A 24,178-nucleotide genomic window follows, 5' to 3' on the forward strand; every position below is an offset into this window, starting at 1 on the left:
AACAAGACAATAATATCAATGTGACTTCTTGCCCTTGGCTCCCATCCAACAGCAGCAATGGGATCCCAAGTTTCCTTGTCATTCTCCTTTCTCTGAGAGGGTTCTAGAGGGTTCTAGAGGGTTCAGAGTATTCTCTGATTCATGAATTGTTTTTGGCAGCCTCTATTTTTTCCCCCATGGTCAGAGATGTTCTTCTGCCACTTAGAGACTTTGGGGGACAGTTGCCATCTCTGCCACTATTGGGATCAGCATAGGCTTTTTTTTTTAAGACAACTTTTAAGTTCATAGAAAAATTGAGAGGATGATATAGAGATTTCCCATATACTTTCTGCTCTCAAATGCATACTTTACCACATTGCCAGCACCCCCACTCCCCTCCCCCCAGAGTGGTGTATTTGTTACAATCAATGAGAACCTACACTGACATATCATAATCAAACCAAGTCCATAGTTTACATTAGGGGTCACTCTAATGTAATGAATGTGTTGTATATTCTGTGGGGTTAGACAGATGTTTAATGACATATTGACCATTATAGTATCATACAGAGTAGTTTCACCGCCGCCAAAATCTTCTGTGCTCTGCCTATTTACCCCTCTCCTTACAGTACTTGGCAACACTGATCTTTTTACTGTCACCACAATTTTGCCTTTTCCAGAATATCATATAGTTGGAATAATATAATATGTAGTCATTTCAGATTGGCTTCTTTCACTTACTAACATCCATTACTCCATTTCTTTAATAAGATTCCTCTTTGGTGCTCACTTCGGCAGCACATATACTAAAATTAGAATGATACAGAGAAGATTAGCATGGCCCCTGTGCAAGGATGACACGCAAATTTGTGAAGCGTTCCATGAATTAAAAAAAAAAGATTTCTCTGCCTTTTCATGACTTGATAGTTCATTTTGTTTTAGCAATAAATAATACTGTATTTTCTGTGGATAATCACAGTTTATCCATTCACTTACTGAAGGACATTTCGATTCCTTCCAATCTTTGGCAATTATGAATAAAGTTGCTATAAACATCCATGTATAGTTTTTGTGTGAACATAAATTTTCAACTCGTTTGGGTAAATAGCAATGAATGTGAATGCTGGTAAGAGTTAATAAAGTTTTGTAAAAAATGGCAAAATGGTCTTCCAAAGTGGTTGTACTATTTCACATTCCCATCAGGAATGAATGACAGTTCCTGTTGCTCCACATCCTCATCAGCATTTGGTATTGTCAGTGTTCTGAATTTGGGCCATTCTAACAGATGTATAGTGGTATCTCATTGTTGTTTTAGTTTGCATTTCCACAATGACCTATAATGTAGAACATATCTTCATATATATATTTGTGTTTGTATTTTTGGTGACCTGTATGTTAAGATATTTGGCTTATTCTTTTAAAAAATTTTTTTTAAAATGATTGCTTATTTTTGAGAGAGAGACACAGAGCATGAACAGGGGAGGGGCAGAGAGAGAGGGAGACACAGAATCTGAAGCAGGCTCCAGGCTCTGAGCTATTAGCACAGAGCCCGACATGGGGCTCAAACCCATGAACCATGAGATCATAACCTGAGCCGAAGTCTGATGTTTAACTGACTGAGCTACCCAGGCGTCCCAATCTTTGGCTTATTCATTAAGTGGGTTGCGTTTTCTTATTGTTAATGTCTAAAGAGTTCTTTGTATATTTTGGAAAACAGTCCTTAATCAAATATGTCTTTTGTAAATATTTTATCCTAGTCTGCAGCTTGTCTTCTCATTCTCTTGACATTATCTTTCACAGAGAAGTTTTTAATATTAATGAAGTCCAGCTTATCAATTATTTCTTTCATGAATTGTGCCTTCAGTGTTGTATCTAAAAAGTCATCACCACGCACAGGGCTAGATAGTAGATAATGTAGGTTTTCTCCTACATCATCATCTAGGAGTTTTATAGTTTTTCATTTTAGATTTAGGGGTCAATACACTATTTGAGTTAATTTTGTGGAAGGGTATAAAGACTGTGTTTAGGTTTCTTTCTTTCTTTCTTTCTTTCTTTCTTTCTTTCTTCTTTCTTTCTTTTTGCAAGTGAATCTGCAGCTGTTCCAGCACCATTTGTTGAAAAGACAAATAGTCTTTGCTTCACTGAATTGTCTTCACTTTTCTGTGAAAGATCAGTTGACTCTATTAATGTGATCTATTTCTGCGCTTTCTATTCTGTTCCATTGATCTTTTGTTTCTTCTTTTTCCAATACCACCCTGTCTTGATTACTGTAGCTTTGAAGTAAGTCTTGAAGTCAGATAGTGTTAGTCTTCCAACTTTATTTTTCTACTTCAATATTGTGTTGGCTGTTTTGGGTATTTTGTCTCTCCATATGAACTTCATTGTTTTTAATGTTTATTTATTTATTTCTGAAAGAGAAAGAGAGAGTGCAAAAGCATGGGAGGGGCAGAGAGAGAGAGAGAGGGAGAGAGAATCCCAAGCAGGCTCCACCTGGCTTGAACCCACAAACCCATGAGATTATGACCTGAGCCAAAATCAGCTCAGCATCCTGAGCTGGATGCTTAACTGACTGAACTACCCAGGCACCCTGTCCATATGAACTTTAGAATTGATTTGTCAATATCAGCAAAATAACTCGCTGGGATTTTGATTGGGATTGCATTGAATCTATGGACCAAGTAGGGAGAATGGACATTTTGACAATATTGAGTCTTCCTATCCATGATAATGGAATACATCTCATTTATTTAGCTCTTCTTTGACTTCTTCCGTCAGAGTTTTATAGTTATCCTTATATATATTTTACAGACATTTGGATAGATTTATACCTAAGTTTTTCATGTTAGGGGGTGTTAATGTAAATAGTATTGTGTTTTTAACTCCAAATTATACTTATCCATTGCTGGTATATAGAAAAACATATTTCTATTTCCTAATATTTTGGATACTAATTTTGTATTCTGCAATCTTGTTATAATTGATTATTAGTGCCAGGAGATTTTTGTGTTTGCTTTTTTTTTTTTTTTTTTTTTGGTCAAATTTTTTTTGGATTTTTGACATAGATAATCATGTTACCTATGAACGAGGACAGTTTTACGTCTTCTTTCCCAATCAGTTTACATTCTGTTTCTTTTCCTTGTCCTATTGCATTAGCTTGGCTTATTGTAAATGATTTTTCTGTATCTATTGATATAATCATGTGATTTTTCTTTTTCAGCCTGCTGAGGTGATGGGTTACATTAATTTGGTTTTCAAGTGTCAAGCCAGGCTTACATACCTAAGATAAATGACACTTGTTTGTGGTATATCATTCTTTTTATATACTGTTACATTCCGTTTGTTAATATTTTGTTGAGGGTTTTTACATCCCTGTCCATGAAAAGTATTGCTTTGTATTTTTTTCTCCCTTGTAATATCTTTGCAAATTTTGGTTAGAATAATGTTGGCCTCATAGAATGAGTTAGGAAGTATTCCCTCTATTTCTATCCTCTGAAAGAGATTGTAGAGAATTGGTATAATTTCTTCCTTAAATGTTTGGTAGAACTCACCAGTGAACCCCCCTGGGTCTGTTTTGGAAGCTTATTTATTATTGATTCAATTTCTTTAATAAATATAAACTATTTAAAATGACTATCTCTTATTGTGTAAGTTTTGGCAGATTTTGACTTTCAGGGAATTGGTTCATTTCATCTGGTTGCCAAATTTTTTGAAATAGACTTGTACATAGTACTCTTTATTATGCTTTTAATATCCATGACCCATGTGTTCTTTAGAAGTGTGTTGCTTAATCTCCACATGTTTTAGGATTTTCCAGTTGTTTCTGTTATTGATTTCTTGCTTAATTCTATTGTGCTCTGAAAGCAGGCATTGCATGACTTCTACTGTTTTACCTTTGCTAAGGTGTGTTTTATGACACAGAATATACTCTATGTTGGTGAATGTTTCACGTGAACTGGGAAAGAATGTACATTCTTCTGTTGTTGGATGAAGTAATCTATAAATGTCAATTATATCCAATTAATTGATGGTGTTGTTGAGCTCAACTATGTCCTTACTGATTTTCTGCATGCTGGATCTGTCCATTTCTGATAGAGGTCACCAGTCTACTTTTTGTCATTATTGCTGCTATAATTGATGTTGCTGTTGCTAATCTCACTGTGGTCGCTGCTGTTCTTGTGAATGCACTATTCTATCTTCAGTATGAGGTTCCTTTTTTAAACTTGTTATTTTTAATTTTTATTATTGTTTTTAAAATTTATGAGGTGCCTTTTTATTTGGATCCCTTGGATGGGTATTGTCTTTTAAATTCTTACTGTCAGCTTTTTCTTTGAACTTGGGAGAGTGTTGATGAGGAGACTAGGTGAGGAATTATTTGAATAGCTTCACCAACTCTGACACTTAGAAGTGTTTCTCCCCTTCAATGAGGAGCTAGTGCCAGGATAAGTAGGGGATATCTCTGCTTTTTCCCATATCACACCTCATTCACCTGTGGCTTCTCTCAGAGGTAGGGAGAGTGACTGCCTTTGTAACTCCTCTTATTTCAAGTATTTTACTTCTGATGTCCTGAATAAAACATGACCTACAATTCTAAAGCACATCAGTGTTTTATTTTTGGAGGCAGACACAAGATCCTTCTGTATGTAGCCCTTGCAAGTCAGCATCCTTATCCAAATTATGGGAATGTATGAAGTCCTCCAAAGATAAACCCAATATCTCCTAAGACTTGGAAGAAACAGGTCCAAAATGGTGACTGTATGTGTATCTTACATTTCCTCCAGAAAAACATACAACATATATATTTGTTTTTACATTTTGGAGGTCTGACTCCTATCACTACCTTCCTCCCACCTTCATCTTCCACCCACCTCAACCCACCTCCCTCTTTTGTCCTCCTCCCATTTCTGCTCTCTCCACTAACCATCTTGAGATTCTTTTCAGGTGGTATGAAAAAAGAGAAAGGACAGAACTTTTGTCATCCTACTAAAGGTTCTGTTCTGTATTACCTTGGAGGAGAGAAGTTGGCTTGAAGAGTGATGAGATAGGTAAATGGTCTTACCTCTAGAGTTTTCACCAAGCCTTCTCAGATGTGGTTTTCTTTACCATTAGTTAGGCATACAGCGAGTGTTCAACAAATACTTTGACTGACTGATAGTTTCCATCAATCCTGGTTTTGATATAGTGGGGACGGTTTATTTCCTGGGCCTTCTTAGGATAGTCTTATCCAAGCTCAACCCATGTTCATACAGGTATGAGAGCCAGGCCCTAGCAGCACATAAAGACTCTGCTTTTTATTCTCTTGTGCATTGATTCCATGCATGAGTAGGGGCTCTAACCTTTTCATTTGGACTCCATTCATTTACATAAAGATATCTAGAATCCCAAGGCTTGATGCCATCCCAAAACACACTGGATTTTTAATCACTGGTGGGAAAGCTGTTTGTCTTTTTGTTCTATCTGCATTTGTCAGCTACTTATAAGAGTGAGAAAATAGCAGATATATGTACCCTACAGGCTTCATTATATGGCTGGCATGCTCCCTTTACCAAAGCTCTCAATCATAAAACTGCCTTAATATGGTAGATCTTTGTCTACACTAGCATTATTGGGACTATTAGGGCCCAAGATAATTTGGACTTTTTCCCTTTCATAATCCCTTGACATTTGCATTTACTCTTCCTATTTTCTTTTTTTTTTTTTATTTTTTTTTTCAACGTTTATTTATTTTTGGGACAGAGAGAGACAGAGCATGAATGGGGGAGGGGCAGAGAGAGAGGGAGACACAGAATCGGAAACAGGCTCCAGGCTCTGAGCCATCAGCCCCAGAGCCTGACGCGGGGCTCAAACTCACGGACCGCGAGATCGTGACCTGGCTGAAGTCGGACGCTTAACCGACTGCGCCACCCAGGCGCCCCTACTCTTCCTATTTTCATATAGATGTATGACTATGTAGAGAAGAACAGATTATGGTGAAACCTTATAGTGTGAAGAAAAGAAATCAAGATATAGAAATTGATTGTGTCTTGGTTTTCTATTTTTTAAGCAGTATCCAATTAGAAAATATCAGGAAAAATAAACTCCCAGTGAGAATAACTACATAAATTATAAAACTTTGGTATGAATCTAATAAGAAGAGTATCTGAACTATGTGACAAAACCCTTAAAACTTTAAAGTCCTAAGTTAAAGGGTAGGAAACAATATTATAAAGAAATAAATATTTTATATTAATCTATAAATTTAATGGTATTCCCCCTAGAAGTCTCAGTGGAAAGAAATTGACAAAGGATTCTGATATTTTCCAGGAAGAGAAAATGTGTGGAACTAAAAAAGAAATTTTGAAAACAAAGACTCATAAAGAGAAAAATATTATGACCTATAAAGCTATTATATTAAAAGAGTTTGGCATTGAAAAAGGAATAGATAATTAAATCAACAAAACAAATGAGATTCTAGTATAAGATTCATGTCTAAATTGTAATGTAAGATATAACAAAGGAAAAATAGACTATCAATAGATGGTTTTGAGATAATTGGCTATCCGTTTGAGAAAAAATGTATTTTATTACATTTTATATAACAATATAAACAGAAAAAAAATAGCAGAACAGTTCTATAATCTTACTGTGAAGAATACTTGCATAAGTTACTTACTAAAAATAAAGGGAAATGAAAAGAAATGGACCCTAGGGACAGACCTTAGGGTCAATAATTTCCATCTCCTGAAAGTCATGAAAGTAATATATTTATAATATATAAAATAACAGAACTTGGGGCTCCTGGTGGCTCAATCAGTTAAGAAACTAAGTCTTACTTTCAGCTCAGGTCACGATCTTGCAGTTTCATGAGTTCAAGCCCCATGTCCGGCTCTGCGCTGGCAGCACGGAGCCTGCTTGGGATTCTCTCTCTCCCTCTCTCTCTGCCCCTCCCCCACTCACAAAGTCTCTGTCTCTCTCAAAATAAATAAATAAACTTTAAAAAAATAAATTAACAGATCATTACTATCTAGCATACATAAATATCTTTCATAAGTCTGTAAGAAGATAAACCCAATAGGAAATGGATGGACAAAATATATGACAAGGTGATTTAGAGAAAAATGAATAAAAATGGTAAAACAATCATTTGAAGAGATGTTTAACTTCACTAATACTCAAAAACATGCAAATTAAGACAAGGTACTGCTGATACTATCAAATTTTGAAGAATTCCAGATTGAATATTCAGTTTGGGGAAGGGACTGGAGAATCAAATACTTTTATGCACTGTGAGTGGAAATGTAAACAATGATTACTTTTATTGAAGGCAGTTTGGCAGCATGTATTGGCACCTACTCTCTGGTCCAGTATGTGACATATGGTAGGCATGCAATAAGTATTTGTTGACTCAGTGCAGGATGACTTCTGTGACTGGAAAGAGCATGGACTTTGCAGTCAAACAAAACTGAATTTTATTCCTGGTCCTGGCTTTATTTACTAAGTAAACTTCAAGCAATTTATTTAACTTCCTTATGCTCCAACTTCCTTTTCTAGAAAATGGAGATACTTCTTACTTTTAGGAGTTATGAGAAATAATGAAACAATACATGCAGTGTTTCATTCATGGCTGCCAAGTTGTAAATGCTGGATAAATGAAAGACTTTATTGTTTCCCACATGGTTTTTCTGGCCACCCAAGAGAATTCTATTTCTTCAGATAACTTTACCCAGACTCTTTTACATTCTCCTTCCTCACCATCCAATCATCTCGCTATTTAAATTCACCTTTTCCAGAGGCACCTGAGTGGCTCAGTCAGTTAAGTACATCTGACTCTTGATTTTGGCTCAGGTCATGATCTCATGGTTCAGGAGATTGAACCTGCATCAGGCTTCACACAGGTGTGGAGTCTGCTTGTATTCCCTCTCTCTCCCTCCCTCTGTCTATCCCCAGCTCTGTCTCTGTCTGTCTCTTTCTCACAAAATAAATAAATAAATAAATAAATAGACAAGCTTTATATAAAAAAATAAAATAATTTCAGTTGTTCCAAATCTGCCCTTATGCTGTTATCTTTTGTGCTGCCAACACTTCATTAGAATCTTCCAATTAAGGATGATGCTCAGTATCACATGAGTTCTTTAATAGACTCATCACCAGTACTTTTTGTGGATTTAATTGCACCCCCTCAAAAGACATGTTCAAAGGTCCTGGGACTGTGACTTTATTTGGTAGCAGGGTCTTTGCAGATATAATTCAGTTAAGATGAGGTCAAACTGGAATCGAATGGACCCTAAATCCAGTATAACTGTCCTTAAAAAAAAAAAAGAAAGAAAGAAATCTGGACACAGACACACACAGGGAGAACATCAAGTGATTGTAGAGACAGACACTGGAGTACTCTATCTTCAAGCCAAGGAACCCCAAGGATTGCTGGTAACTATCAGAAGCTAGGCAGAGGCAAGGGAAGATCCTCACCTAGAGCCTTCAGAAAAAACATGGCTATGATGACACCTTAATTTCATACTTCTAGCCTCTAGAACATACTTCTAGATACTTCTAGAACTGTGAGAAAATAAATTTGTGTTAAGCCACCAAGTGTGTGGTACTTGGTTAAGGCGCTAAGAGACTGATATTCTGGCCACAAAAGGTCATTTGATTCTAATTCTGCAGTTAGTAATAATCTGTGGAACAGATGGAGGCAACACCAGGTTTTTTTTATAATTAAGGATACATTTCCTAAAATATAATCTTGTTTTTCCAGCATGAAGCCAGTCTTAGAAAAGGGGAGAATAATTAAGGATTAGAAAGGGTTAAAAAAAAATCTCTAAGGAAACAAGACAACAAACTTGTTCTCTCAGGACACTGCCTCAGGAAGAATAGTCAAATGGGTAGGTTCCCAACCAGTGAGCTCCAAAGGCTCAACTTTCTTTGGCAGTATGCCCTAGTGGCCATTAAAGTTTTTCTGCACTATATTCCTTTCCTTTCCACTATTTGGTGGCCTGAAGATATGTATTAATAAGAATACATTGAGTTGTAAGTAACAGAACACTCATTTAAAGTAGTTTATAGGATAAGGAACTTTCCATCTCACATAACAACAAGCCTGGAGCTAAGAAGTTTCAGGATTGGTTACTACAGTTGCTCAGCAGTTTTCAGTTGCTTCTCTACAATTTTGACTTCCTTTTCATAATCACAAGATAGCTACTGCAACTCTAGGCATCAAGCCTTCACATCACAATCCTCAAAAGCAGAAAGATGAGTTTTTCCTCACCTATTTCTTTTCAGGAGGAAAACCCTTTCCAGAAGTTCTCAGCAGATCTTTCTGATGTCTTAGTCTTGTATAAGACTCCATCAAGCTATCCAAGCTAATGGATGATGGCATATCCATAGCTTGCCATAGTTAGACAGTTTCAGGGTGACTATGTGTGTTTGATGCCTGGTCATTAAATAACTAGAGGATAATGCACCTACATGGCATTGGTTGCTTAGTCAAAATTATATCTGGAATCTGGACAGGATGTAGGTGATATGCCTGTGAAAGAAAGTTTTTGGAACAATGTAAAGTAATTATGCTGATTTTCCAGGTTGCCATATTTTAGGTTTTAATAGTTAGTCTCTACAAATGGTTCTCTGACTGAGCCATGACTCTGAGTATTCATGCTCTGGTGTAGTCCCTACCCCTTGAATCTGGACTGGCCTTATAACTCTTACAACTTGCTTTTCTTCAATAGAATGTGACAGAAGTTACCCTGCATGGCTCCTGCATGAGCCTACATCATACAAAATCTTGCAGCTTCTGCATGGGATTCTTGAAATGTTCACTTTTGTGAAACTAGCTGCCATGCAATGAGTCTGACTACTCTGAGACTCTCACAGTGTGAGGAAGCTCAAGGTAGCCACATAGAGAGGCTACATGGAGAGACAGAAATGCCCAGCCAGGCTCTAGCATGCTAGTTACCCCAACCAGGCATGAAACATGTGATTGAAGAAGCCATCTTAGACTTCTAGACCATTAAGCCTTCAGATGATTCCAGTCCCATATGCCATTTGACTGCAACCAGAAAAGTGATCTTAAGTAAAAACTTTCCATCAGAGCCCATTCAAAAGCAAATAATAACTTTTTTGTTTAAGACACCAAATTTTGGGGCCTCCAAAGAGAGAGGGTTGTAGACAGACACTGTGGTCAATAATGTCCATCTCCCGATATTTATGACTTCATGGAATTCCCTTCCCTTGAGTGAGGGTGGGATCTGTGACTTGCTTCTAATCAACAGAATATGGTAAAGGTGATGAGATGTTTAGGTTATGTATAAATAAGACTCCATTCTAGCATACTGAAGTGAGAGGTTCTTCTTGCTGGCTTAAAGAAGTGAGCAGTCTCACTGAGGAAGCCCACAAAGCAAGGAACTGCAAGATATCTCTCAGGATTGAGGTTGGCTTCTTCTGACAGCCAGAAAAAAACCAGGGTTGTCAGTCATACATCACAAGTAAATGAATTCTGCCACCCACCTAAAACACTTGGAAGCAGTTTCTTCCCCTGTCAACCCTCCAGATGATAACATGGTCCAGTTGACACCTTGGTTACAGTCATGTGAGACCCTGAGCAGAGAACCCAGGCAAGTTGGTCACAGACTCCTAAGCACAGAAGCTGTGAGATAGTAAATGTGTATTGTTTTCAGAGCTAAGTTTGTGTTAATTTGCTACACGGCAATATAAAACTAACACATGGAGTGAGTGTATTTTGCCTGAGAAAGGGATGTGAATTGAATGGCCCAAGGATGACCTGAAGTGGACAGTTTCCAAAGAGGGCTGCCATCAATTCCTCTTTGCACATTCATGCTGCTTCTCACATCAAGAGGTGGAATCTAACTCCCTTCACTTGACTCTGGGCTGGGCTTACTCAGTTGTTTTGCTTTGACCAATAGAATGTGATAGAAATGATATTCTGAGACTTCAAGGCCATCAAAATGAGTCTTGAGGTTTCTTCCTAGGTCTTTTAGAACCCATACTCTTGTTAGACCTGAACCACTGTGTAAGATGTTTACCATGTTGGAAGAACCATGTATAGAGACCACATAGAGAGGCCAGATGTAGAGAATGTCCTGGCCATCTGAACTCTCTGCTGATGTCAGCCTTCCAGCCTTCCCTGATAAGGCACCAGACTGTGAGTGAAGACTTTTTGGACCCTTTAGGCCATACTAGCCGTCATCTCAACACCAGTGAGTGACCCCAGATGATATCACAAAGTGCGGGACTGCCCAGAAGAACCCTGCTCAAACTACTGACACACACAACAAATTGCAGTTTGTTGCATGCAGTAATCAGGCAAGATTTGGTTGGGTCTCTTCCAGGAAAGGTAGAATACCACCAATACTAACCTGAGGATATCTCCCATGGAGGTGGGGAGAGGGGGACTCAACAGAAGAACAATTATACCCATCACATCTTGTTGGGTAGAGTTGTATTACTTGCCTGTGGCAATCCTTCACTAACTATGGAATTAACTAAGAATGGAATTATGATGATTCAGATTAATCAACATGCACCCCCTGGTGCTCCTTTCCCTGAACACTTGCTGAATACTTTTTATGTTTGAAGTCAAACCATAATCTCTGCCATAATGATTACCTGCTGCCATACTCATCGTGCCAAGACCACAGATGATACTGATTTTGCCTCAACTATCTCCACTGCTTGCTGGCAGCTGAAGGCTATGTCCTTATCAGTGCTTACTGCTCTTCAGTGAGGTTCCTGGAGGAGCAGTTGACTTTTTAGGGGCTTACACTTTGCTTTGAGAACTTGGGACAAATTACCCCTGATCTGCATCTGAGGATTATTTAATGGTCTCAACTACTATCACATCAGCAGTGAGTCTTCTCACTAATAATTAGGACACAATGTGGGACAGAATCCAAATGCTCTTTAGCTCTCCTTCTATCCTAGAGTGAGGCATCCTTAAGGCTTGCCTCCCAGAGATTGAAGAATTTCCCTCTTGGTGAGAAGGAGGAGACCATTAAAAAAAATTCATTAGGATAAAAAATTCTCTTTGCCGTGGGGCACCTAGGTGGTTCAGTCCGTTAACCATCTGACTTTGGCTCAGGTCATGATCTCATAATTTTTGAGTTTGAGCCCTGCATTGGGCTCTGTGCTGACAGCTTGGAGCCTGGAAGACTGCTTCGGATTCTGTGTCTCCCTCTCTCTCTGCCCCTCCCCTGCTTGCACTCTCTCTCTCTCTCTCTCTCTCAAAATAAACATTGAAAGAAATTTTTTTACCTTCTCTTTGTCATTCCTCTAAGGAGGTATAGCAAATTTTCTAATGCATAGGATTTGTGGTGCTTGCCGCTATAATCCCTAGCATTCATCTGTTACCTGTATATATTAGGCTCATAGCCAGGCCCTTTACTAGTCATATAGGTACTAGAAGGAAGATGGAAAGCCGTTACTAGTTGAAATGGGCTCTGTTTGAGTTTGACATTTATGACAGCATCTTGAATATGTTAAACATGTAATTATAAAAGGATAAAGTTTCTCTGGAATTAGAATGCTTAGAATTAGAGGGGCACCTAGATGGCTCAGTTGGTTAAGCATCCGACTTTGGCTCAAGTCATGATCTCATGGTTCATGGGTTCAAGCCCCACATTGGGCTCTATGCTGACAGCTCAGGGCCTGGAGCCTGCTTCAGATTCTGTGTTTCCCTCTGTCTTGGCCCCTCCCCCACTCTCTCTCTCTCTCTCTCAAAAATAAATAAACATTTAAAAAAAAGATAGAATTAAAAATGAGGCCTATATTTTAACCTTGAGGCAATTTTGACATATTATAAGGATCAGACTAGTAGTCAGGAACTGGAAATTATCCATGGGCAGTCAAAGGTGTTTTATTCCATCATCTAATTGAAGGAATAATGTATTACCTCATCTTTAGTGTTTTGTGTTATTGGAGATTCACTTTTTATTGAGCAAGTCTTTAGGAAATATCATAAAGAGAGTAGTAAGCATATATGCATTCTCAAATCCAGAGAGGAGAATGCTGAAAATAGAAGCCAAGGAAGACTTAAAGCTTTACATACTTTCCTCCCGTGTTTGATGCCACTAATGTAAAAACAGTGTTGTATGCATCGAGTGGAGTTTCTAATTAGACAGTACAGCAATGATCCCAAGGCTCTGATCCTGGGGTTTCGTGAATTAGGAAACTCAGATTACCAGGGTGGAAAACTTTCTCAATAAATAGCTCTTCTAGCTTGAAAACTATTAGTCCAACTAAAAAAATTGGAAATTAAAAAGCAAAGGAGGTAGAGACAATATGTCTAGGCACACATGCTCTATTAGAGACAGAGGTACATCCAGGGCCCAGAACTCATACTTCTTTTTTTTTTTTTTTAACGTTTATTTATTTTTGAGACAGAGAGAGACAGAGCAGAGGGGAGGGTCAGAGAGAGAGGGAGACACAGAATCTGAAACAGGCTCCAGGCTCTGAGCTGTCAGCACAGAGCCTGACGCGGGGCTTGAACTCATGGACCGCGAGATCATGACCTGAGTTGAAGTCGGACGCTTAACCGACTGAGCCACCCAGGCGCCCCTGGAACTCATACTTCTAATACTCATTTGCCTGAAGACAGAGAGCTATGTGATAGAAAATTACAAGAGTGAGGATATGATAAATACATGTCTTCAGTTATTTTGAAATCCTTTCCCTTTTCTAAAAACACAGTCCAAAAAATTGCCGTAGTGTGATTTCATCAGTAGAATGGAATAATCCCAAAGTGAGGTGACAGATTTCAGGAAGTCCTTACAAGCTTCAGAGCTATCTCGTCACCTTCCAGTTCTGTTTCTAAAACTCTGTTGCTTTTGCCGTGAATTCTAAGAAAGGAGACTGACACAATTTAGTATTATTCCAAAGAGAAACATGGTGGAAAACAGAGATCATAAGTTGTCCCATCTCCAATAGAGTTGGATTTTATAAGATCTAACGTAAAAAGTCACTACTTCTATTCTGCTTGCTTCCTAAACTAGAAAACTGGTATAAATCCTGAAGTAGAGGTAAGGTAAAAAGGAAAAATGGTCTCCACTTCTCCCTTGTATGTTTTCCCTACTACAATGCTTCTCTTTCAATCGTATTCACACACAAGTAACCATTTCATTAGTCTTTCAGTTTTGGTTACAAGCCCTGAGTCTGGATTTTGTGTCTTGTCTCTACTGCTGTGTCAGTCAGTGTGTAGAGTGGGACACAGACACTACCCTAGATATTTCAAGCAGAAAAAGAGTTAGTGCAAGAAATTTTGTTTACAAACTCTTTGCAAAGACCAAGTTTGGCATTTTTTTTTTTTTAAAGTAAACAAGCATACAGTGCAACAATTGGACTCTTGGGCAAAATGAAAACTATATTCACACAGAAACCTGTACATGAATGCTTACAGTAGCTTTATATGTAGCAACCCCAAACTGGAAACAGCCCACATATCCTTCAATAGGTAAGTGGCAAAACAAACTATGGTACATCTATACCATGAAATAATTCTCGACAATAAGAACACCAAATAAACTATTGATACACACATCTTGGATGCATCTCCAGGAGACTTAAACTGAGTGAAAAAAAAAAACAATTCCCGATGATTACAAGCTGTATTATTCCATGTATGATACTTTTTGAAATGACAAAACTTTGGAAGTGTAGGACAGATTAGTTTCCGGGGATTAGGGGTGGTGATGTAAAAGGGCAACATGAGGCATCCATGTCAGAACTACTCAGTACTTTGACTTTGGTGGTTGATGAATGAACCAACATGTGTGATAAAAGGCATTGTATAAACACACACACTAACACAGACACATGCACAAATGAGTACAATGGGGGAAATCTGAATAAGACCAGTGAATTGTATAAATGTCAATATCTTGCTTATAATACTGCACTGCAATTTCTGAGGAGGTGACAAAGAGGGAAATTGGGTAAAGGGTACATGGGATAACACTGTGTTATTTCTTACAAATATATTTGAATTGTACAATTATCTCAATAAAAACTTCAGTTAAAAACTTTTTTGAGTCATAGCGAGTCTTACATCTTTTGACATGAAACGCTGTTGCCAGGAACACTTAAACATCATGCCTGGGGTCCTGCTTTGAAAAGCATTCACAGAATTACAAGCTGAAGTCAGGTCTTCGAACACCATGCTAGCACTTTGTCGTCCACAGAAGGTGACTGACTTAATTGGCCCAAACACTGACAGCCTCTGGATTACTGACTGGAGGTCTTCAGCAAGTTGCATGTTCTTCTTCACCCATATAGAAAGGGAACAAATGGAGCAGTAGTACTATTAGAAAATAAACAAGAATCTTATTTCCATTTTTCCCCATAATTTAATAAAAAAGGCATGAAGGGAAAATTGGGATATTTCATTGGAAATAAAAGCAGCGTTCTGGATCAGTAATTACATAATAAACAAAAACAAAAACTTCTTTTGTAAGGGTGGTAAGTGCTTGGGTGGCTCAGTCAGTTAAGTGTCTGACTCTTGGTTTTGGCTCAGGTCATGATCTCACAGCTTGCGGGTTTGAGCTCCATGTCAGGCTCTGCACTATCAGTTCAAAGACTGCTTGGGATTCTCTCTCTCCCTCTTTCTCTGCCCCTCCCCCCTCTCAAAATAAAGAAATAAACTTTCAAAAACAAACAAACACTTCTTTGTAAGGGATGGAGGAACAGAAGCCAGGGAACCATCGTTGGGCTGTTGATACCAAGGGCATACCACCATAGCTCCAAGCTAGAATTTAGGAAACTGCTGCTGCTGCCACCCTACTGGCTGTTGTACTCATGAAACTTGTGTGACTAGACCCAAACTTGGGGTCTAGTTGCCAAAATTCTGAGGTTAGTTTGACTAGAAGTAGAAAGATGGCCTTTGTTTTACCTCAACCTACCAGATGGAGGGGGAACACGTCTGATTGCTGTGAACACAATTTGCTTCCAAAATATCAGATGCAAAATGATCTGGGAAATGTGGGCTTTAACACTTCAATTTTTACAGATAGTAAATGGAATGGGGATTGAAAGTGTCAATCATGATATTTACCATAACCAGCCACTAGCTATGTGACCTTAGGCAAGTTTATTAACCTTTCTGGTCCCCATTTTCTATCAAATAGAGACCATTATGAATGAGATATAGCATAGTGCTTGGCACATCTTACTGCTCACTTAATACATTCTAGTCATTATCATTGGTTTTCTAACCTGATGTATGGTGAAAGAATATTACAAATGTTCCATAGGTTAAAAGCAAAGGAAAGAACGATTAAAAAAGAAGAGATAGTTTGGAGGTGAAAGCAGAGGTCTTATTTTTGAATACTTCACGTCTACTCAATGTCAAGTAATAAAGATGTGAAAAAACTTATTCAGCATATTAAGTATTGAGTACTAAATATACTTATTAAGCATAGTAAGCATATTAATTATACTTATTAAGCATATTAAGTATTAAGTATAGAATGGTTGATGCTGTGAACCGAATTGAATCCTCCCAATATTCATATGGTAAAGCCCTAACTCACCATATGATGGTATTTGAAGACGGGGCCTTTGGGAGGTAATTACATCATGAGGGTGAAGATCTCATGATGAGATTATTTCCCTTATAAGTAGAGACAGGAGAGAGATGATGTCTCTCTCTTCACCATGTAGGACACAGCAAGAAGATGGTCCTTGATTATCCAGATGGAGAGCTCTCACCAGGAGCCAAATCAGCCAGTGAATACCTCCTCTGAACTCAGAGCTATTACTATCCACTAAGTAGCACATCCTCCTCAGAGATTTGTTTTGAGTTGACAGGACTTGTTATGGGGTTGAATTGTGTCCTCCCCTCCCCTCAATTTTATGTTGCAGACAACCTCCCTGCCAGTACTTTAGCACATGACTTAATTTAGAAATAGGGACATGGCAGAGGTAGTTAAGCTAACATGAGGTCATATTGAGTGGGCCCTAATCCAGTATGAGTGGTGTCCTTATAAGAGGAGAAAATTTAGACACAGATACATGTACAGGGAGAATGCTATGTGAACATGAAGATGGCCATAAAAAGCTAAAAGAGAAACTGTAGAAGAAACTAACCCTGACAATCCCTTATTTGGGATTTTCAGAATTGTGAGGAAATAAATTTGTATTATTTAAGCCACCCAGTCTGTGGTACTTTGTTGTGGCAGTCCCAGGAAACCAACATACAGCCCTACCACCTTTCTTCAGAGAAGTTTTCTAGGGAAATATCCTTCACTTTTCAACCTTTCACTGTGTCTCAGAACTACCATTTCCCTCAATATTTTGTAATTATTTTATTTATAGGACCTACAACATCATCAATTTTCTATGGGTCTTCTATTGTTATACTTCTACTGTCATACTAGAAAAGGCAAATGTTCAGTATTCAGTGGTGTGATAGGAGGTCTCACAGCTGCAGGATAAACTTGGTAGGTCCTCTCTGAGTAACCATTTTTTTTTTTTTCAGCAATTTTGGGGAAAATGTTAAATAATGTATTTGAAAGTATATTTATATTAAAACAAACATAAGTTTTCAAGATAATTTAGTAGATTTCAAAGACATTTCTTGCTTATAGTAAGTTCCCCTAAATGAAAGTGTTCACTATCTTGTGCATCAGGGCCTCTTCATTAACCATTCAGAGGCAGCCTTCTACTATTGCATGTAATACACATTTATTCAGTTCTATGTATAGAATAGACAGATGAGGGACAAAGTGTGAAACCAAAGACAAGTCTATCTATAAAGATAAGGAGTATTCCTGAGGAGCTTAGGGGACAAACAGATTTTAATTTTAATTTTTTTAATGTTTATTTATTTTTGAGGGACAGAACAGAGCATGAGGGGCAGGGGCAGAGACAGAGAGGGAAACACAGAATCTGAAACAGGCCCCAGGCTCTGAGCTGTCAGCACAGAGCCTGATGCGGGACTCCAACTCAGGAACGGCGAGATCATGACCTGAGCCAAAGTTGGACGCTCGACCGACTGAGCCACCCAGCTGCCCCAAACAGATTTTTATTTTAAACCTGAGTTTTTCTGATTTGGGGATTTGAGGTCTGTAATAACTTGCATGATAGGTTGGGGACTCTCTAGTCACTCACTTTGTGATTTGGAGTGATGATCCGAGGTGATTTACTGCAGAGAGGAATAGCTGCAGATAAGCAGAGCAGTGGAGACAGGGAAGTTTTTGTCTCTTCTGTGGATTCCAGCTAACTGCTTAGGTACACACACCTGCTGCCCTCCCAGTGTGTGAGTCACCTCTGCTCTTCTCTCTGCCCAATGTGCGGCTGCCATGTGGAAGCCAATTCAGCAGACATGTAGCTAGGACCCCACCTTGCATTTGAATTGTTATTTTTTGAAATTGGCCATGTCTAGGTTTATAGGACCTTGCAGTCTTTTCAACATTTCCTTAAGTTGCACATGAGTGAGGCCAGACTTACTTGTACTCTGCCAGACCTCTGAACTAGAATACTTTGAATCCAGTTACTTGGAACTTTGTGCCTGGTTCCAAGCTTCAGGGAAATATGAGAAGAGCCAGAAAGCCAGGATACAGGTGAGGTTAGTCTTAACTCACATCTGTGACACCATTTAGGGTCCTTGTAACGCTAGTGCTTTCAGTACACATAAAACCAAACTCATCAAAAGGCATTGCAACAGGTTTCCATAAATTATTTATCAAAGCTAATGGCCCCAGGCCCTGTGACGCCTAGATTTGGAATTCAAGGGTTTCTCCTCACTTAAAGGTCAGTCCATACTTTCTCTCAGCATCCTCTGGAACTATTAGCATTCCGGGGAGATTCAGAGGGGCGGAGGACAAGAGATAGGGGTTCCAAGGAGGGTAACATGGTGAAGTCTAGGCCACTGACGGCCCGACCTCTCCACGCCAGGCCTTGCCAAGGGACTGGCCAGGCGTAAAGACCCGGTAACAGTTCCCTTCCTGAAGCTGCCTATCACACCCGGACAGAGCAGACACAGCACAGCGGCCAGCCCGCCCCTCCGGCGCCCCACCCCACCCCCGGAGCCCGCGCGGCCAGCAGCGGAGGGGGCGTGGCGTAGCGCTGCGGCCGTCGGCGGGGGGCGGGGCCTGCCGCGGGCGCAGAGGGAGCGTCGCGGGCTGACGCGAATGACGCGGCGCCCGCCAGGCCGCAGCCCCGCCGCCCGGCAGTGGGGCCCGCCTCGGCCCGCCTCGGCCCGCCCCCGGCCCTCCCCGCCCGGCCTCCCCAGCGCCCCTGTCAGATTGTGGCGGCGGGCCGCGCGGTGCGCTAGTTCCTTGCAGCCTGGGCGAGGAGACTTGCGCGCGGGCACACCCCCACGTCCCTTAGGCGCCGCTGCCTCCGCTCCACTGGCCTCCGCTCCGCCCAGCCTTCTGCCGCACGCCCGTAGCGACATGGCACACGCGGCGGTACGCTGCCCCAGCGCTCGGGGCTCCGGGGACGGCGAGATGGGCAAGCCCAGGAAGGTGGCGCTCATCACTGGCATCACGGGCCAGGTGAGTGCCGAGGAGGGGGTTTGAGCCGGGCCTGCTGCTGCCGGGGCACATGTACGCCTTGCCCCGCGCTCGGGGCTGCCCGCGTTTCCAGGAACAGCCTTCTGGGCATCCCGGAAGGTTTCCGATGTGGCTTGTCGTAGAGCTCGGAGACAAGATGTGTCTTATGGAGAGTGTCCTGGATACATTGGATGCTTCTAGGCTTACCTTGGGGGGCGTGGGGGCGTGTGTTCTACTTGGGATGTGGTCCTCAAACCTGAGCAAGATTACGCTCTCTCACCTGTCCTGCCGGCGACTGGAGCGCTTGTTTTTCCAAGCCCTCTAGGGTGCACTTCCAATTCAGTTCTTTAGAGATCCTAGTGCTGGAGGAGGGAAAGGGACTGGTTTTCCGTGAGAGTGTGTGTGTGTGTGTGTGGAGTCAACTTGCTGTATTTCCGTGTAAGGGCCAAGGCCACTTACCTGCTAATGCTTGGGAAGCAGGGGAGTTCTTGCTCTTTTCGTTCCCCCCAACCAGATTTCCAGACGAAAAGACAAAATAAAAGAAAGTAGTGCCGTGGGTCCACAGACCAGGAAATGTTTTTGTTTGGGGAGTACACCTCACAAAACCTTTTTAAGTACACAAACTCCTGAGATTCATGTTAACACATTTGAAGTGTATGTGACAGACTGGTCCAAAAGTTAGGCTAGGGTTCTATTTTCAAATAAAAGGAGTTCCTTGAGTGAGATAATCATGAGGAGCTGTCCTGCATGTTGGAACCCCCATGTGCAGACTGAGCGTGACTGTTCCTGACAGTCATCTCTTAGAGATGTTGCAACAGGTAGGACCCGACCACTGTATCTAACCAGGCTGTGCTGTGTGAGATTCATTGGTGATGGAATAATTTTGCTCATGTATTTTTGTAGATAGTATTTCTGGAGATTTCCTGTTAGTGGCTAATATTACTCTGTAATGAAGATGATAATAATAGCTAATAAATGTTGTGTTTATTATGTATCGATCACTTGACTAATATTAACTCATTTAGTTTTTACAAGTACTCTTTGAAGGGGATTTTTTTTTTTTAACCTTCACTTTACCGATGTGGAAAGTGAGGCATGGGGGTTTGATTTGCTGAAATCAAACAACTAGAAGTGTCTAATTCAGATTCAAACTCTTCTCACAAAGCACTCTAGCATTAGAAAAGAAGTTGGAATTGGCCAGATGTAGAGTCAAAGAATATTAGACAATTTTAACTACTGGATATCTGATTAGTTTCTGATTATTCATGCATCTTACTTTGTTTAAGGTAATTACAGTAAACAACTGTTTGAAAACTGGTTGAAGAGGTGTGTAGGACAAGGATTTGAGGTTGAGGAAGTGAACCATTAAATTAGTCAAGGGCCCATATGCTTCCAGGTCATGGCCTACATACTTTTTTTTTCCCTCTAATGCTGAGGACTCTTCCAATTTCTTATACTAGATCTGAAGGTCAAATGTTTACTAAGCTTATATGAACTCTTGAAGGTAGAGATTTTTTTTTTTTTTTTTTAGTACCATTAAGAAATTAGTTAGGCTGTTAATGTAACTCTGTTGGTATGGCTTATACCTATTTGAGTGACCAACACTGTGAATCAATGCAGGTTAGAAATAAAACCTTGTTGAGAGCTTTGAACACAGTCATCTGGTTGGTACTGAGTGACAAAGGAGGAGCAGAAGTGGCCCCCACTGTAGTTTGTCCTGTAGGCTGCCACAGGGGAGTCTTTCTTATACATGTGTTCAGCATGCTATGCCCTGGCCAGACACTTTTGGTTCATCACTTCATTTCTGACTTTAAACTCCTGCTTGAGTTTCAGGCTCCTTTTACTCTCAGCACCAGCATTTTAAGCTTTCCTCCAACATTCACCCTCTGCATTATTCCTTTCCATGTTGGGTTGTTGTGTTGGCTTCCATAGCCCCTGGCACAATGTTGAACTCTGTATTGCCATGTAAGTCCTTGTTAATGGAATTTAATGCCCTGCTATACTTTGCATTTATCTTCTAGGACAGTGACTCCCTACCTGGGTATTAAGGATCTCCAGAGGACTATGGAGTTAATACCAGAGGTCTGAAAATCTATACGTTATTATTCATTTTAAAAATAATATTCAGTGAGAGCTTACTGAGCCACTCTGCCAAACATTTTATATCCCTACCTTAGAGGCAGATACAATTTTTATTCCCAATTTACACCTACCTAAGTAAGGCTAAGAATGTTCCCTGGGAATGCACAGCCAATGAGTGTCAGAGCTGAGATTTGAATCGAGAAGTTGCTTAGACCCATTTTGTTAACACACTTCTGTGGTAAGCTACACACAATTAAAATACAGTTCTGTGTGTGTGTGTGTGTGTGTGTGTGTGTGTGTTAGAGAGTGAGGGAGAAAGAGAGATTGTTTTACTCTAAGAAGTCTCAGATTCAAGAAGATGAGGCAGACACCATTGTCCTTAGGGCATTCGTGTCATTGTGCCATGATGGGCTCTTAAACGGGTTGTCCCAAATTCCCACTTGAGAATGAATGCAGATAGCCATGGTGCCCTGTCTGCTATTTATCATCTCTAGTATTTATCATCAGGCTTCATAGTCTAGCTTCAGTCCTCCTGTCTATTCTTAATACAGTAGTTGTGAATCATTTTCTCAAGTTTTTATCTCATTGAATCACCTTAAAGAAAAACAGGCTCTGGCTTTGCATTGCTGCCTCTAGGCCCTCTACCAGTCATCCCCAAAGCTCACCTCCATTGATTGTCTTAATTGTGCTTGTGGTTCTTTACTACATATATGGGTGGAACTGTTCTTGCTGTTGTGTGAATACTGTCTCTTTGTACCTCGTTGGAGTCATTTTGTGGCTGAATGCCCTCACACGTTGTACTCCTTTTCACTCTCCTAAAAGCCTATGTGCACTCCAAGTAATCCTGCCAAATGCAGCCATTCCATGAACTTTCTTTGTGTTTACATATATGCACCCTGCCCCCCCCCCATTGGCTTTATAGGTAATTTACATATCTTGGTTCTTTGGTTGGTGAACTGCTTCAAGATAGAAACCTTTTCAGCATGTTATCTCCCACATAGTTTTAGTTAGCGGGCTTTCAAAAATGTTGACTTACTCTTCTCATTAACAACACATCTTTGTTCCATGTCTGCAAGGTACAATGCTTGTTTTGATGCTGGTGGGAGTATAAAGATATTTAAATTTACTCATTGCCCACTGGGATTTCACAGTCTTTGAAGAACTTAAGACAATGCACATGAAAAAAGTAGTGTTGTATAAGTATGTTAGGGGCCAAATGAGTGGTTTATCTAACCTCAGGATTCTGGGAGAAGTTGTTGAATGCTAGAAATAGCAGGGACTATATTGGGGTGAACAGCATGCATAGGAGTGCAGAGAGGGGAGGGTTTGGGGACAGTGAGCACAGATACAATAATAACAGAGGGAATTTAACTTATAAATTAGTTATACCCTTGCTCATTTCCAAAAAGATTCTGAGGTGGCATCAATAAAAAAACACATCATTGGACCATCATAAAAAGAATGAAAAGAAAAAAAGCCCCAGCACCCCAAAACCAAAAAACAGGAGTCTGCAGTGAAGGCAATAGAAAGGTGGAGGTAGTGTACCAAAACCCAAAACTAAGAGGTGGCTGCTGTCAAGGTGGACGTAAGATTCAACTTTGAGGTTCCTTATAGTCAAGACAAAGTGATAGGTGAATGATAGGTGAGTGAAACTTTTTATTAGTATTACACTCTTAGAGAAATAACTTAAAAAAATGTTTATTTATTTTGAGAGAGAGAGAGGGAGGGAGCATGTGCACAAGCAGGGGAAGGGCACAGAGAGAGGGAAAGAGAGAATCCCAAGTAAGCTCTGCACTGTCCGCACAGAGCCTGATGTGGGGCTTGATGTCACGAACCATGAGATCATAACCTGAGCCGAAGTCAAGAGTCAGCTGCTTAACCAACTCAACCACCCAGGTGCCCCTAGAGAAACAACTTTTAAACAACAGAACAACATGATGCACAATATGCTTGATAGTAGTTTTTTAAAGAAGACACTCATCTCCCTGGGACACTTTTATTACTCCCTATTGGATGACAAAGGCACACTTTTTTGATAGAGACTTAGATAATTGAATGGTTAGTGTTTGTGAATTTTTCCCTTTTTTAAACATATACTTTTCTAACATCTGTTATTTCAAGCTGGTCCCTGCCAAGAGAGCAGGCAAGTTGGAGCTGTAGATTACTTTGTCAGGTATGTTGATTGTCAGTTTAATGTTGGTGTTTTAAAAGTGGAAGAATTTGACATGGTGAGGTCCTTCTCACTTGTAAGTTGGTCTAGATTTTCTTTGGGAAGTGGTTTAGATCTGGCCAAACATTTAAGCAAGTACCTATTCAAGGTTCCAGATTTCTGCATCATGACAGATGGAAGAGAAAGCAATTATCTTTAAATAGTCAAGAGGAGTTAACTTGTCTGTGTTTGGAAGACAACAAAGAAACTTTTGGTCCCTTTGGGTTATCAAGGTCAGATTCTTTAAGTCATATTTTGTTTCAGAATTTTTTTTTATGGCTTATTTTTTATTTTCACTGATTTTGTTTCATTTGAGCATACTCTAGCTTCCATGAAACAATCCTGGCCTTTAAAGAAAACATGTTAAATGGATAACCTAATTCCCTGGACTCGGGTGGCTTTTGCAGGCTTCCTTTTCTTCATTGAAGGGTTA

General features: G+C 39.9%; 1 protein-coding gene and 1 non-coding gene across 4 annotated transcripts in view; both read left to right on the plus strand.

Annotated features, from left to right (window-relative positions):
- The first annotated feature begins 761 nt into the window (after positions 1 to 761).
- LOC123610113 lies at positions 762 to 868 on the plus strand. Its single transcript, XR_006718117.1, has one exon. It is a non-coding gene; the product is annotated as a U6 spliceosomal RNA (small nuclear RNA).
- An 18,226-nt stretch (positions 869 to 19,094) lies between these two features.
- Positions 19,095 to 24,178, plus strand: part of GMDS (GDP-mannose 4,6-dehydratase) — a 642,226-nt gene continuing 637,142 nt past the window's right edge. Inside the window, exons 1-2 of one of the 3 annotated variants that reach the window (XM_045497608.1) lie at positions 19,351 to 19,457; positions 21,476 to 21,536. In XM_045497608.1, coding sequence (XP_045353564.1) covers positions 21,519 to 21,536 — 18 coding nt within the window. In that variant the 5' untranslated portion in view covers positions 19,351 to 19,457; positions 21,476 to 21,518. Of the gene's footprint in view, positions 19,458 to 21,475; positions 21,537 to 24,178 lie in introns of all 3 variants that reach the window. The other 2 variants (XM_045497606.1, XM_045497607.1) reach the window with 2 other exon arrangements.

This window comes from Leopardus geoffroyi, chromosome B2 (genome assembly GCF_018350155.1).
Source record: "Leopardus geoffroyi isolate Oge1 chromosome B2, O.geoffroyi_Oge1_pat1.0, whole genome shotgun sequence".
Taxonomy (NCBI): domain Eukaryota; kingdom Metazoa; phylum Chordata; class Mammalia; order Carnivora; family Felidae; genus Leopardus; species Leopardus geoffroyi.